Genomic DNA, 14,028 nt, shown 5'->3' with positions numbered 1-14,028 from the left:
CCCGAGAGCACGCTGTGAGGGCAGAGAAGGGCCTGTTGAATGCTCAGTTCTATGCGCAGGGCAAACTTCTGGCGGGGACGAAACCAATTACCTGTCAAAAATAATCTAAACAGGAGTTCACCTCTGGGCCAAGGAGGGGGTCAGGCAGCGAGGCCACAGATGCTAGCGGGTGAGCACAGGGCACCCCAGCCCCACCGCCGTCCACATCACCAGCCAACCGTGACCGAAGAGGCGGGTGCCCGGCCCGGAGGTGCTGTTACTGCGGCCTAAACGTCACCACAACACACGCACGCAAACGTGCTGGCTTCGGTTTGCCCAGGAGAGAGAAGCGGAAGCAGCGGGTGGGGATGGAGACACGAAGAGGCCAGCCTCTTCTAATTCGCTGCTAACTGCCAAAAAGCAGAGGGCGGGTGGGACACGGACAGCCTGACTTCACGGCGGGGGAGGAGGGCCGGCCAGACGAGCAACAGGACCGCGGCCGGACTGGCTCCCGCTTACCCTGTCGGACCACGGCCGGGGCTGAGGACGCGGCCGGACCGGCTCCCGCTTACCCTGTCGGACCACGGCCGGGGCCGAGGACGCGGCCGGACCGGCTCCCGCTTACCCTGTCGGTCATCTTGTTGCTGATCCCGAGAAGCATCAGCATGTTGTCGCACTCTGTGACCCCCATGGCGTAGAGGTCGCTCAGGACGTTGGCACAGGCTATCCTGCCCTGGAAGAGACGGGAGACGTGAGCAGTCGCCACGGCGGACTCGCCGGGACGTGGGCCCCGGCTCTGTGCCTCCTGGGCTCACCGCCTTTCCTCCAGCACAGAGCCACTCTCGGGCATTCCCGTGACCACCTCTCCTTTCTCGTGCAACACCCGTCGTCTCCAGGTTCTTTCCCGTTCTCAACTTTAGGGAGAGGTCTGCAATTTATTTGGGTGCGGAACGGAGCGGGGAGATGTCGGGGAAAAGCTTGGAGTGCTTGGTTTCAGAGGAGCCGGAGTGGAAGTGCTGGGAAACAACTGTGCTAAAGAAGACGTGGAGCCGCCGCTTCTCCCGAGCAGATCCTTAAAAATGTCACCTTTATTGGTTATAGAGAAGATGGGTTTTATATACCTAGACGGAGAAATCTGGGGAGCTTCTTGTACGAGATAAACAGGAAAATCATCTTGGTTGAGAAACAAAAAGAAGAAATAAACGACACCTAGGCCTGAAATCAGATTGTTTTCTAAAGACAAAGGGAAGCATTTCCCAGTAAACTATAAGGTTTTATTGAGGAACTCTGAAACAGTACTCAACAGAAATGTGGTAATAAAGATTTTCTACTGCCAACAGACATTTAAAAAAATTTTTAAAGTTGCCCTTCTCTAGACAGTAAAGGAGAAAACGACCGATTTTTCTTTCTGACGTAAGGGTAATCAAACCACAAGTTACTATCACTTCCAGCGGCCGTTTCGTTGCCCGTTTATGCTGTCTCACGACCTCCTGGCGGGTCGGCAGGGAGCCTGATCACCTCCTGTGACTCACTCGAGGTAACGGGCGCAGCGCCGTCAGCAGTTGGGAGGCGCCAACCACAGGCTCGGGCTGCAGCGACCTGCTGCCCCTTCTGCGTGGGCGCTGGGGTCCTTCTACGAGATGCTGGCACAGGATGAACTCTGGTTCTAGCCCCCTGGGCCCCTGGACAGGTGGGACACCGGGGGAGTGGCGTGCGTGGCTCTCAGGACCGCTGCGCCAGGGGAGAGGCGAGAAACAGGTTTCTGGGAGCGTGCGTGCTTGTCTCCACCTTCAGACCTCCCGGCCTCAGTCCCTACGTGTGGGGCTCGATCCCAGTGCCCCTGGCACGAGGAAGGGCCTCCGGCACTTTCTAATGATAGGATGTTGCCAATCTCTTCATCGGCTCCTCCCAGCTGCCAGGGTGGAGGGCCCAGCTGGGAAGAAGGAGGGGCTGCTGGCGACCACCCTGCGATGAGCAGGACGGGGTGTCGGGGCAGAGCGTGATCAGCAGGCAGATGCACACGCCACACAGTGGAATAAGACATGGGGAGAGGGCTTCCCTGGTGGCGCAGTGGTTGGGAGTCCGCCTGCCGATGCAGGGGACGCGGGTTCGTGCCCCGGTCCGGGAGGATCCCACGTGCCGTGGAGCGGCTGGGCCCGTGAGCCATGGCCGCTGGGCCTGCGCGTCCGGAGCCTGTGCCCCGCAACGGGGAGAGGCCACAACAGTGAGAGGCCCGCGTACCGCAAAAAAAAAAAAAAAAAAAGACACGGGGAGGGGGAATGACCAGATTCAGGATCAACGGTCAGGTTTAGTGGTGATGAGATGCTAAGCTCTTTCTTTCTGGACAGAGACATCTAGGATCAGTCCTATTACAGAGGATGGTGAAACACAGGAGTGTGGCGTTTACAAATGTCCCAGAAAGAAAAGTACAAGGAAATAAAGAAGAAAACTACAAACACAACAGACATGCTTAACAGACCACAGGTGTTCTGGCACAGACACACAGGCAGGTACGAAAGCAGCAGGGGACACGCCCCATCCACCTTAACTGCCTGCCTCATGCACGGTGCCAAGTGTGAGCAAGGGATCGACCAGATCAGATCTACAACCACGGGAGTCAGGGCAGGGGTAGGATGAGAGCAATTTGTGTAGAACGAAAACAAAAAAACCCACACAAGAATAACAAAACCCCAGCCACCACCCAAAACCAAAAGAGTAAGCAGTTCCAGATGTAAAAACACGTCGGTTAAACTTACCATCATGTAAGGGTCATCGACGATGGGATAAATGTAATCTGTGGTTTGAACCAAGGAAAGACCGCCGTGCCTCAAAGGAATGACACAGGTATCCATCCCAATGCCTGCAAAGATGGGGGTCATCATCATCCAAAAGTCAACAGGAAGAGCCATGTCATTTTGTACCTGCAGTGTTCTGAATAGGAGGGGTTTTGCATAGACACTTACGGAACACTGCTCACCGCCAACAAAGCAATGTGTTTCCTATCAAGAAGCATAACTGGGGGCTTCCCTGGTGGCGCAGTGGTTGAGTCTGCCTGCCGATGCAGGGGACGCGGGTTCGTGCCCCGGTCCGGGAGGATCCCACATGCCGCATAGCGGCTGGGCCCGTGAGCCATGGCCGTTGAGCCTGCGCGTCCGGAGTCTGTGCTCCGCAATGGGAGAGGCCACAACAGTGAGAGCCCCGCGTACCGCAAAAAAAAAAAAAAAAAGAAGCATAACTGCAATAAACGTGAAACAAAACCAGCTTAAGATAGAAAATGAGAACACAATTTGTTAGTCATAAGACTCAACTTCAACATGGTACAATTTTTAGACTTTAACGATGCCTTGAACAGGAAGTTTCCTTTGTATCACGTGACTGGCACCATACAGAATTTCTGTAAAGATGAGAACAGCACAAATGGAACTTGGGTTGTCTTCTCCATAGTTACTTAGGAGTATATCTTTGGGCATGATTCTGTTTTTCCAACAGAAAATCTGTAAAATATTTTACACATATAAAATGCTAGGGCTTCCCTGGTGGCGCAGTGGTTAAGAATCCGCCTGCCAATGCAGGGGACACTGGTTCAAGCCCTAGTCCGGGAAGATCCCACATGCCACAGAGCACCTAGGCCCGTGTGCCACAACTACTGAGCCTGCACTCTAGAGCCCGCGAGCCACAACTACTGAAGCCCACGCACCGAGAGCCCATGCTCCGCAACAAGAGAAGCCACTGCAATGAGAAGCCTGTGCACTGCAACGAAGACCCAACACAGCCAAAAATAATAAATAAATAAATTAAAAAAAAAAAATGCTATTATAGGGCTTCCCTGGTGATGCAGTGGTTAAGAATCCGCCTACCAATGCAGGGGACACGGGTTCAAGCCCTGGTCCGGGAAGATCCCACATGCCGCAGAACAACTAAGTCTGTGCGCAACAACTACTGAGCCTGCGCTCTAGAGCCCGTGAGCCACAACTACTGAGCCCACATGCCACAACTACTGAAGCCTGCGCGCCTAGAGCCCGTGCTCCGCAACAAGAGAAGCCACTGCAATTGAGAAGCCCACGCACCTCAACGAGTAGCCCCCGCTTGCCGCAACTAGAGAAAGCCTGTGCGCAGCAACAAAGACCCGACGCAGCGAAAAATTTTTAAAAATGCTATTATACTACATTTTAGTCAAAAATGACAAAAATAAGAAAGGAAGGGAGAAAGAAAGAGAAAGAGAGAAAGGAAGGAAGGAAGGAAAGAAGAAAGAAAAGGACAATGCTAGAACAAGTATTCATTGATTCCAATCAAGCATGTACATAAGCACTGTGGCTCCCAAGAAACTTTAAAATTCCATGCATTCCACTCATGAGAAACTGATGTCACCTCTACTAACTTAATGAGCAGGGAAAGAAAAATTTGCTTAACAAGCCTATGGGATATATTTCAACTTATTAAAAATTGTTTCTAAACATTTAGAAAGATAACACAGACAACTGATGGGCTAATTAGAAACAGTTCCCTTTTCCTGAAATCAGTTTAGAAACAGTCAAGACTAGCTACTGCAGGCTACATTTTTAAAAAAAAAATCACCTGTAATGCAAACACTTCAAATTCAGACTGGCCTCTCACCAGGTAAGCCTAATGGAGTGCTTTCCTACACTCACCTCCCTCAAGAGGATGCCCTCTGGTCCTTAGGAAGTATTTCAACCTTGCAGCCCAACGGCCAAAAGCAAAGGACAAATCCCATGAAGTATGAAAGGAAGCAGGCAGATGTTTACCGTCTCGATTCAGAATTTCAAACGGAATAAGAATAAGTCACACCCGAGTCACACAGAGAGGACCACGTGTGGCTTTCTTTCATAACTACCCCAGCACCGTGTCAAGTCCCGATCCATTCTTACTAACACTAAAATAAAATCAAGTTTAGTGAAAGATCACTCTGTGTAGGCAGGCTGATTTTTTTATTACTACACTGGATGGCAAAGCAGAAACTCTTGGTGGAAGATCCAGTGAGGGAATGGAGGACTTTGCCTCAGAATGGCAAGCCTCACAAATTTGTAACAATGGAACGCTCATTACCAGTGATCAGAAAGCATGTGATGATTCATCTCAGCGACGCATGTATGCAGAAGCGCCCTCTAGCGGGGCTCTCTAGCACTCAAGAGCCACAATTAAACTCATACCGACTGCTCCCCTAAACCGATCATTCCAACAACTGGGTGTTCCAAGCCTATTACCATTCACTTTGGAAAAGAGGGAAGAAATACTGTTTTTCTTTTAGATTTTCATATAAACTATAGGACTATTGAAAGAGACACTAAAAAGAGTTGCTGAAAGTTAGCTTTAAATGTTTTGTAATGTGGGAATCTTAAACTGGAATTCAATCTTTTTGATTTGTAAAGCAGTTAATTTCTCTTGATACCCAGCATCAGAGCGTGTGAACCATGACTCCCCAGCACGCTCCTGGGGCTGACAAGAAGCTTCCATCTCCTACAAGTCCTCTCTCTCCACCAGGACACCACTCCGTGTTAGAAGGAGGGTCAAGGGCTGTCCACGTGGGAACCACCAGCCACGTGCGGTTACCGAGCACGTGAGATGGGGCAATTCCAAAGTGACATGCGCCGCAAGTGCACACACTCGATTTTAAACACTTAGTACCGAGAAAAACCGACGTCTTGTTAGCAATGTTTTATATTAATTATGTATTGAAATTATAGTTTTTATATACTGGATTAAATAAAATATATTAGAATTCAATTCCCCTGATTCTTTTTTTTTTTTTTAATGGAACTATCTGTACTAGAAAATTTTAAATGACACAGGTGGCTCACCTCATCTTTCTTTGGGACAGCACTGGTGTGTAGTGACTGGTCTACAAATCACCTACCAAATTTCAAGAAAGGAAGAGAGAGAGGGTGAGAATGGGACAGGCCATGGGCCTTGCAAACGAGGGTATCGAGTTGAGAGAGAGAGGGACAGTACAGGCAGAGGGCAGGTAAATGCCAGAGTAGAGGGAGCCTCAAATACCAGACCGAGCAGGGTGTATGTAACCATCAGTGGGTGGTGACGGGGAATTCTAGGTTTCAGCAAGACTGAAACTATCCATCAAAAAAAAAAAACAAACCCAAATCATCACTCTACCCCCACTGCCAGCAACCATCAAGACATGGCAGCTCTTAAGCATCAGGCAACAGAGGTACCAAGTACTAAGACACACTTATCTTAACATTTCTTTAGTTAGAATACATTTAATAAAAGTGTATATTTAACAACTGTTACGGTTCATCCTTAGAATCCAGGAAATATGACATTCTTTTAGAAAAAAAATTTTAAATACAGGTCAACAGACTTGTGTGTATACGTTATATAAACATACATACATACACAAGTATTATGTACATGGGTACAGGTGCACATGGTGCATATACATACATACGCGGATAATTTCTGGTACTCACAGCAGTTGCAAACAGTGAGTATTATTACCCCATTTTACAGATGGGAAAACTGAGGTTCAGGAGGGTTACGAACTTGCACAGAGTAACATTTATTTCTCTTTCTCCTGCCTGGACCCTTGCTGTCGACATCTGTCCCCTTTTGCCACTGCTGAGTTACCGCTGACGCAGCTCCTCTCCCCATGAACACGTCTGGACTTAAAAACCAGATGATAAGCAGTATGGTGGGTGGAGGAATTGGAAGATGTGGATGCCAGTTCCTGACCCCCACCAAGTGACAGGGAACAGGTTACCCGGCCTTCCTGAGCTCCATGGAGTGCTCAAGAAGTCAACGGGGGCGGTTACAGAGGGGAATGATGACTTTATCCATGAGGTTTTGACTGCATTTGTCTCTGCCCATTTGGCAGCTTATCTTTCTCGACAAAGTTATCTAAGAGCTTTCTCAGTATATTCTCATTTCTTGACAAGCAAGCTGACATCCACTCCATCTCATTCATGTGGTATTTCTCCACGCTGAGACATCAGCTAGATGAGGACGATTTTCTAACTGAGCTCCTGCAAGCCCTACAGGCCCCGAGAGTGCAGGGTGTGAATTCTCCTCTCCCACCCAAAGCAACACTGCGTTTATCTGCTTTATACATCAGGAAAGAAAGGAGTACCCTAGGTTCAAAACCAGTGTTGTAAGACAGAACGTGACCATGAAAGAAATGCAGTTAAAACCTTATGTAAGAAAGCTGATCAACTCATACACCATAACTACAAAACACCCACAAACTCCTAGAATACATGTCAAACACTCAAAAGGCAAAGTGATCACAGTCTTGCATCATGTACTTAACAAAGCACACAAGAGAAGCTAACAAACAGCATCCCAGTAGCCTAGAATTTCTTTCTGAGCTCTGTGTTTGAGAAAAGGCAAACCACTAATGGCAGCAGGAACTGGGTCAAGGAAACATGGCTCTCAAGTCCAGATGCCGTCCTGGAGTCCAGACCCCGTCCAGTGTTCTCACCTGCTGTGTCTCCCTCCTCCCCACGGGAGCTTTTCAAACAATGCCTGCTGCACAGGAACCCCGAGTTCCCCCCAACCCAGGCACTGCTCTCTAAAGGTGTCCTGCACGACACCTTTCCTACTCTAATTTAATAAAAAATGCTCTTACTGTAATACAATTGTCTCAATCGCATAGTAACAGTTTCAAAATGGTTAGAGCATATTTCTTCATGTTTTTCAAGTCGTTCCTCCAAATAAGTTACAATAAGGTAACAGTTACCATTGCTTTGCTCTTTGAATCCTTCTTGCAGAAACTTAAAAAAAAAAAAAAGGCAACATGGGAGGAGAAATCTAGTTTTTTGACTCACTGACTACATTGCAGCCAAGATGCTCTACTCGGGGAAATATGAAAGAAACAGCAGTTCACATACCAAGCCTTGGCATAACTGCTCCAAGAAACTGCTCATCTTCTTGGAAGTGGTTCTCCTGTAAGGATTCCAGCAATTTCTGCAGGACATCTTGGGGCACTTTGCAGCCGGTGCCCTTCAGTTCAGTGAATCTGGTTAACCGGAAGCTCTTGTCCAATTCATAACTTTCCGGGTTAAAGGACTCCCGCGCAGACATGGTTCTCGGGCGCACACACCTCACTGCTGGGTTCCTCCCCTCCCTCTCCTACACGGCTGGTTTCTTTACAGATCCACCTGGGTAGCACCGAAACACAAAGACACCATTAAAGAGTTCTTCTTACCAGTACCCGCCAAGAATCTAGTGAGTGAATACATGACAGTGAAAAGTAAACATGAAAAGGGCTGCAATCACCAAGACCACAGGGAAACAGCCATCTGGGACCACAACAGTTTGTCACAGTGATGCATAATCTAGAAGAAGTCATTTTAAAAGGTGACTGTACCATTAGAGACATATTCTATGGAAGGAGATCTGATGTCTGTGTTGTTATAATGGTGGTTCTGAGGGGCTGCAAGGAAGACGGAACTATGGGCCAGCTGACTTACAGGACACAGTGCCATCTTGAGTAAAAAGTTCCAAACGTTCTTCTAGCCGGCAGCATTACAGGAAAACTAGTCACTTCACCTATCAACCAGGAAGTACTATGGTTTAGAAATTAAATGCCCTGGCTAAAGTGACTTTTCAGGAAGACCCTTTACCATCTTTTGCTATCTCACAAAGAAAAATAATATGCCTAACAGATACTTTTGGTGAAAAGGACATCGGTGGATATGCATTTGATGAAATTCTTTACGACGCTAAATTCAGTTTTAGAAAAACAGGTTTTCACTCTGAGCCAGAAGTACACGACATGATCCAAAACTAACAGGAAGCCTCTCTAAAGAACACAACTTGAAAGCTGGAATGGCTGTTTAACACAGCAAAGCTCATTTTCTACAAGAGAGCAGTGGAAAGTCTTCTCATGTTTTAACTCAGTGCTACTTCCTAGAAAGCAAACACCCCGCCCGACAAACCAGTACACACACACATCATTGATAAAATATGCTACTGCTCGTTACTGTTTCACTGCAGACCTAAAGTGATAAACTGTACTAAATCACTAGCATTTATGGTACTTGGTATCACTGGACGTTTCTGGAACAAACTTTTCTAAGCTTGAAGCCTTTGGGGCTACACGAAAACCTTCCACGTGCTCCCGGGGTTTACAAAACTTCCAGACCGATACTTTACTGGGCATAGAATTAGACACCCCAAGTTTTAGGGTCAGTTTCCCCTATAAAATTTATCATTAAGAACATAATTCCCATTTATAGAGTTTTCGATCCCCTGCGAAGCCCATCACTCATTTCAAATAAATCTCCTAGAGTCTGAGTTTGGGCAGTAATCCAAACTGTCTTTACAAAACCATGTTTGGGGTGAGCAATGATTTCCGTTTGAAACCTACAACCGTAAAGGAGTAAACCTTCCAACATTCCAAGAAAACCACCTGTCCGAAAGGAGGGCGCCAGGAGAGCTAAGTTATGGAGCTGGGAATTTTGAAGCCATTTTAGAGTTAGGAAAAGTCCAATAGCAGTTTGACTTGGGTTTGGAACAAAAACAACAGTCCTTTCCTCACCAAATGACTCGCACTTAACACCGCCTCACTCCTACCAGGGGAAAAAAAAAATCCAACTCACGAGGCATCCAGTTATTTTCCTACCTCCAATCCCTATCCAAAAAAAAAAAAAAAAAAAAAAAAAGGCGGGGAGGGGCACTTGGAATTCAGGGGGCTGACTTCCTTTTAAATCTTCCTAGGTTTTTAAGGGCAAAAAGTTTAAAACACCTTAAGCCCAAAAGGCACTCAGGAGTTTTAAAATTCGAAATGGAACGAGGGACGTAAATCACACACATCGCATCCGAATCCTAAAAAAACATAAATTCTTACATTTTTTGGACGGGATGAGAAAATGGGGGGGGGGGGTGGAGGGGGACGTGAGGAAAGGCGTAATCAATGGTGGGGGGGGGCTGGCATAACACGCAGACGACTTCAACCCCCGAAGCCGCCCGTTTACACCTTTAAACAATGACATGAATATTTAAAAACAAGGGTTAACCCTTTCCTTCTCGGCCACGTTTTAATTTTTTCAAACGAGGGCGCCAAGCTGGCCGCAGAGCCGAGGGAGCACGGTAAGTGGAGGCGGGAGAGGGGGCAGCCCCGGCCCGGTACCTACCTCCCCCCAGGTTCCCAAGCCTAGGAAATAAAAAACGGAGGGGACGCGGCGACGTGGGCGCAGGGGCGGCGCACCCCGCGGGAAGCACACGTCGGGGCGGCAGCCGGTGCGCGCAGGGCAGCGCTCGGGGACACCTTAAATCCCCGGCTGCCGCCTTTAAAGGCCACCCGGGCCCAGGCTCTTTGTGCGGCGCGGCCCGGTGGAGGCGGAGCGGGGCGGCCAGCGGGGCCATGCCGGCCCGCCCGCTCTCTGTCCCGGCGGCAGCGGCGGGAACCGCGCGGCCCAGGCCGCGGGGCGGGCGTGAGGCGCGCACGGCCCACCGGCCGCGGCGGGTTCCCCGGCTCGCGGGCCGGCCGGGCCGGGACGCCCGGGGTCAGGCTGCGCCCGCGGGGCCGGAGGGAGGGCGCGCGCGGACGGGGGGGCGGGGAGGGCCCGGAGGCGCCGCGCGCCGCGCCCCGGGCACCGGGCTAGGTTCTCCCGCCGCGCGCGCGGGCCGCCGCCGCCGCCGCACAAAAATGTCGGCGGGCGAAAAAATTAACCCCTGCGTCGCCGCCCTCCCCCTCCACTCCTCCCCCGCCCTCTTCTCCCTCCCTCCTTCCTCGGCCCCGCGCGGCAGCGGCGGCGGCGGCGGCGCGGGCGGTGCTTCTTTTTTAAAGCGGCCCCACCAAGCCCTGGCTCGGCCCCTCTCCAGGCTGCGCTGCAGAGCGCCGACCGTGCACGGCTCCCGGCGCGCCCAGGCGGCCCGCGAGGGGATCCGCACGGCCGCCCTGGGCCTGCGGACGAATATTCCCCTTTAAGCCTGGTGTCTCGCCCCCCCTCCCCGAGCCAGGCGCTTACCGGTTCGCTTTGCGCCCTCCGCCTCCTCCCGCGAACGGGACTCCGCCGCTCCCACAATGCACCGGGCGCCGCCGGGCTCCCTTAAGCGTCGCCTGAATAAAAAGGCCGCTCCCGGCGGCGGCGCGGAGGGCGGGAGGGCCCCGGGCCGCGCCTGGGCGCCGCGGGGGCTCAGCCTGGCTCGGCGGGCCCCTGCCGGGAACGGGGCCGCCGTGCGCCGCGCGCGAGGGTCCTTTAAGGGCCGGCTCCCTCCCTTTAAGAGGCGGCGGGCCGCGGCCAGAGCGGCTCGGTAGCTGCGTGCGGCCCGGCAAGGGGGCGGGGGCGATGTGCAGGCCCGAGCGCGGCAATGATTGGTCTCGGGGGAGGGGTGGGGGGTTGCAAGCCAGAGGAGAGGTGGCATCCGTTGCATGATGCAAAAAGGATTGATTTCAAAAGTTGCGAGTTGCATTGGCAGCAGCCTTTGGCGCCCGGGCCACCTCCTTTTCCTTGATCCGCTGGAAGGGCCGGGAGTGTCCCAAAACCTGGCCGGGCTCAACTGCGCTGCATTCTGCGGGACGCTGTACCTGCTCCCCCAAGCGCCCCAAGCGCTGCCGTTGTTCCTACTGGCAGACAATGAGCGTGGAAACAATTTGAAAATCGAATCGGAGCAGAGGAGAGGCCCCCTCTGCTGCGATGAAGGACTTCGAAACACAGACGGCGCGTTTCGTTAATAACGAGTCTCCCTTCTATTGTTCAGCCTGGCTCGGGAGTTAATATGAGCCTTAGTGAACGTTCACACGTCCTGCAAAGTTTCTTGAACGTTTCATGTGCTTGGTAGGAAGTCAAAGCTTAAGGTTCCTCAGTTACATTGTTTTCTCTCCACGGGTTCAAGTAAACATGGCAGTCTAATACTGTTTGTGTTTGAATGGACACCCATAGGAGCGATTCAGCTTCTGAGATTACTTTTTTCAGGTTTTCAACTTTCTAAGGCACTGCTGAATAAAATAAAGCAAAATGCTTTCCTATGGCGTCTTTTAGGGCTCCCCGTAAAACCGAGAAGTGAAGGAGGGGATGCCGATCAAAGTTTTCTAGAGTGGTTCAACGTTTTCCAAATGTATTTTGGGGCAGGAGCGTTTTTTAACCGAAAGGTGCTGTAGGTTCTGTTGTCAGGTTTGTAGGCTACGCAGATGCCCTTTTCATTCTTAAAATTTCTGCCTGGCAGTTCCCCAAGGTTTTGATCTAGGTGAGGATGCAATCGTGATGCAGTCTAGGAGGCAGTCCAGGCTGATGCCGGCTCCTCTCTGTCTTTTCTCTGCAGCCCTACAGGAAGTTAGGAAAGAGCATAGTAGCCTAGATTCTTTGATGTGTTGGACTTTTGTCAGAGTGGCATAACCCACTGGTTGACAAACCTAGATTTGCCTCTGAATCGCCTGGGGAAACGCAGGTACAGGCAATCCCCAGGCAACACTCCAGACCTTCGGAATCAGGGAAGGAGGATACAGATATCTTAACTCCCCTCATCGCCTCCTTTTTAAAATCGATTTTGTGAGTTGTTTGGGGCATTTTGGTATGTTGTGTGTATTTTTTAGCAAAAAAATGTCACAACTAGAAAAAAAGATTTTGGGGATTGGGGGAAGGTGACAACAGAGGTGAGTAGGGCCCTCTGTGAGGATGCATGTTTCATGCCGAGGAGTTTGCTGTTTATGCCGTAGTCAGCAGAGTTTGTCAGATTTGGCTTTTACAAGTTTAGCTTGTAAAAGAAGGCTGTACCACATTTGGGAGGATGCCCTCTCCCAGAAGGGAGAATGGGGCCACATCTCTAATGAGGAGGGAATTGTACTAGTCAAGCATGGGGTCGAGGGTATCCGAACTGAACTTGCAGGAATACAGACAAAGGAAGGAATTTCAGGTGATTTCGTGTATGGTTGGTGAAAGAGGCGTAAGATGACACCCAGATTTCTAGTTTGGGGGGAACCGGGTGAGTAGTGAGGCTACTAGTTGAAACAGGAACTTATTAGCAAGCAAACAGGTTTGGGGGTTAGTTCAGCTTTGGAAATGTTAAATTTCAGGCACCCGCCAGATACTCTAGGCAGAAGGCAATTGGTAAAACTAGGTCTGGCCCTTGGAGTAGGGGTGGACTCTGAGTCTGAGATGCAAATGTGGGCACCATCAGCATATAAATGGAGTTTGAAGCCCCGGAAAGGGGTGAAATTAACCAGGAGTGAGAGCAGAGGAAGAAAAAGAAAGAGACCTTGGACAGAGCCCTGGGGAGTTTCAAAACTGAATGTCTGGGCCAGCACGCTGATCCCCGCTTTGTGTGGGAGGCGAGCGTCCTCAGAACCCACTCCTTCCTCCCCCTGGCCCTGGGGTTGGAGCTCTCCCCGGCAGCTCCAGGACAGCTTGAGTCAGATTCTCCCGAGCGGAGTTTGTAGACTCTGGTCTAAGCCACGATGCCTTGAGTAGCCTGGAGCCAGGCTACAGTGTTGGGGACAGATACTCCACCAGAGCTCTCATCCTTCCCTTCCTTTGCCCTAAACACAAGCCTCTCTGTGTGCTTCCCCCCATCAGCTTTTTTTCTTTCTGTGAGTCTTCCCCAGGCGGCTCATCAGAGCCCCATCCTGTTGTGAACCGTCTCCCCTGAGTTCTCAGGTCCTACTGGCTCCAACTGAAAGATGGTTCTCCTGGGTTGCATTACCTGGTGGAGGCTTGTTAAAAATACGCATCTACCAGCCCCACTCCAAAGATTATATTGATCAGGTGTCATGGGTGGAATTGTGACAAAGATGATTTGCTTGGCCAAACTTCAGTCTGGCTCCTGAACCTTCTCCTAGACCCATCTGTGCACTTCCTTGTAAAAATCCAGTTTTAGCAAATCTGATCACCCTCAGTATCTGATCAGGGTCCTCAGCCTCCACCATCCCCCAGGTAAACATCTGATCACCCTGGCCTGCCTGCAGCAAGTGCTTCTAGAGCCGTGCTGTCCAATAAATACGGTAACACTCCGTGGTGCGTTTTGAGGGCCTGGAATGTCCCAGCTGAGATGTGCGCTCTGTAAAAAATGCACTGGATTTTGAATACTTAAAATGAAAAAAGAATGTAAAATATCTTTATGACTTTTCTATTGATTCAT

At 50.4% G+C, this 14,028-nt stretch overlaps 1 protein-coding gene across 6 annotated transcripts in view; it reads right to left on the bottom strand.

The window, feature by feature from the left end:
• Window positions 1-11,160, bottom strand: part of SEPHS1 (selenophosphate synthetase 1) — a 30,958-nt gene extending 19,798 nt beyond the window's left edge. The window contains exons 1-4 of one of the 6 annotated variants that reach the window (XM_032623365.1): window positions 10,923-11,160; window positions 7,839-8,108; window positions 2,736-2,839; window positions 605-712 (exon numbers count right to left, since the gene is read on the bottom strand). In XM_032623365.1, coding sequence (XP_032479256.1) covers window positions 605-712; window positions 2,736-2,839; window positions 7,839-8,031 — 405 coding nt within the window. In that variant the 5' untranslated portion in view covers window positions 8,032-8,108; window positions 10,923-11,160. Of the gene's footprint in view, window positions 1-604; window positions 713-2,735; window positions 2,840-7,838; window positions 9,873-10,085; window positions 10,406-10,922 lie in introns of those variants that run through there. The other 5 variants (XM_032623366.1, XM_032623367.1, XM_032623368.1 and 2 more) reach the window with 5 other exon arrangements.
• Window positions 11,161-14,028: the final 2,868 nt, after the last annotated feature.

Source organism: Phocoena sinus, chromosome 2 (genome assembly GCF_008692025.1).
Source record: "Phocoena sinus isolate mPhoSin1 chromosome 2, mPhoSin1.pri, whole genome shotgun sequence".
Taxonomy (NCBI): domain Eukaryota; kingdom Metazoa; phylum Chordata; class Mammalia; order Artiodactyla; family Phocoenidae; genus Phocoena; species Phocoena sinus.
This window is presented reverse-complemented; position numbering and strand designations above follow the sequence as displayed.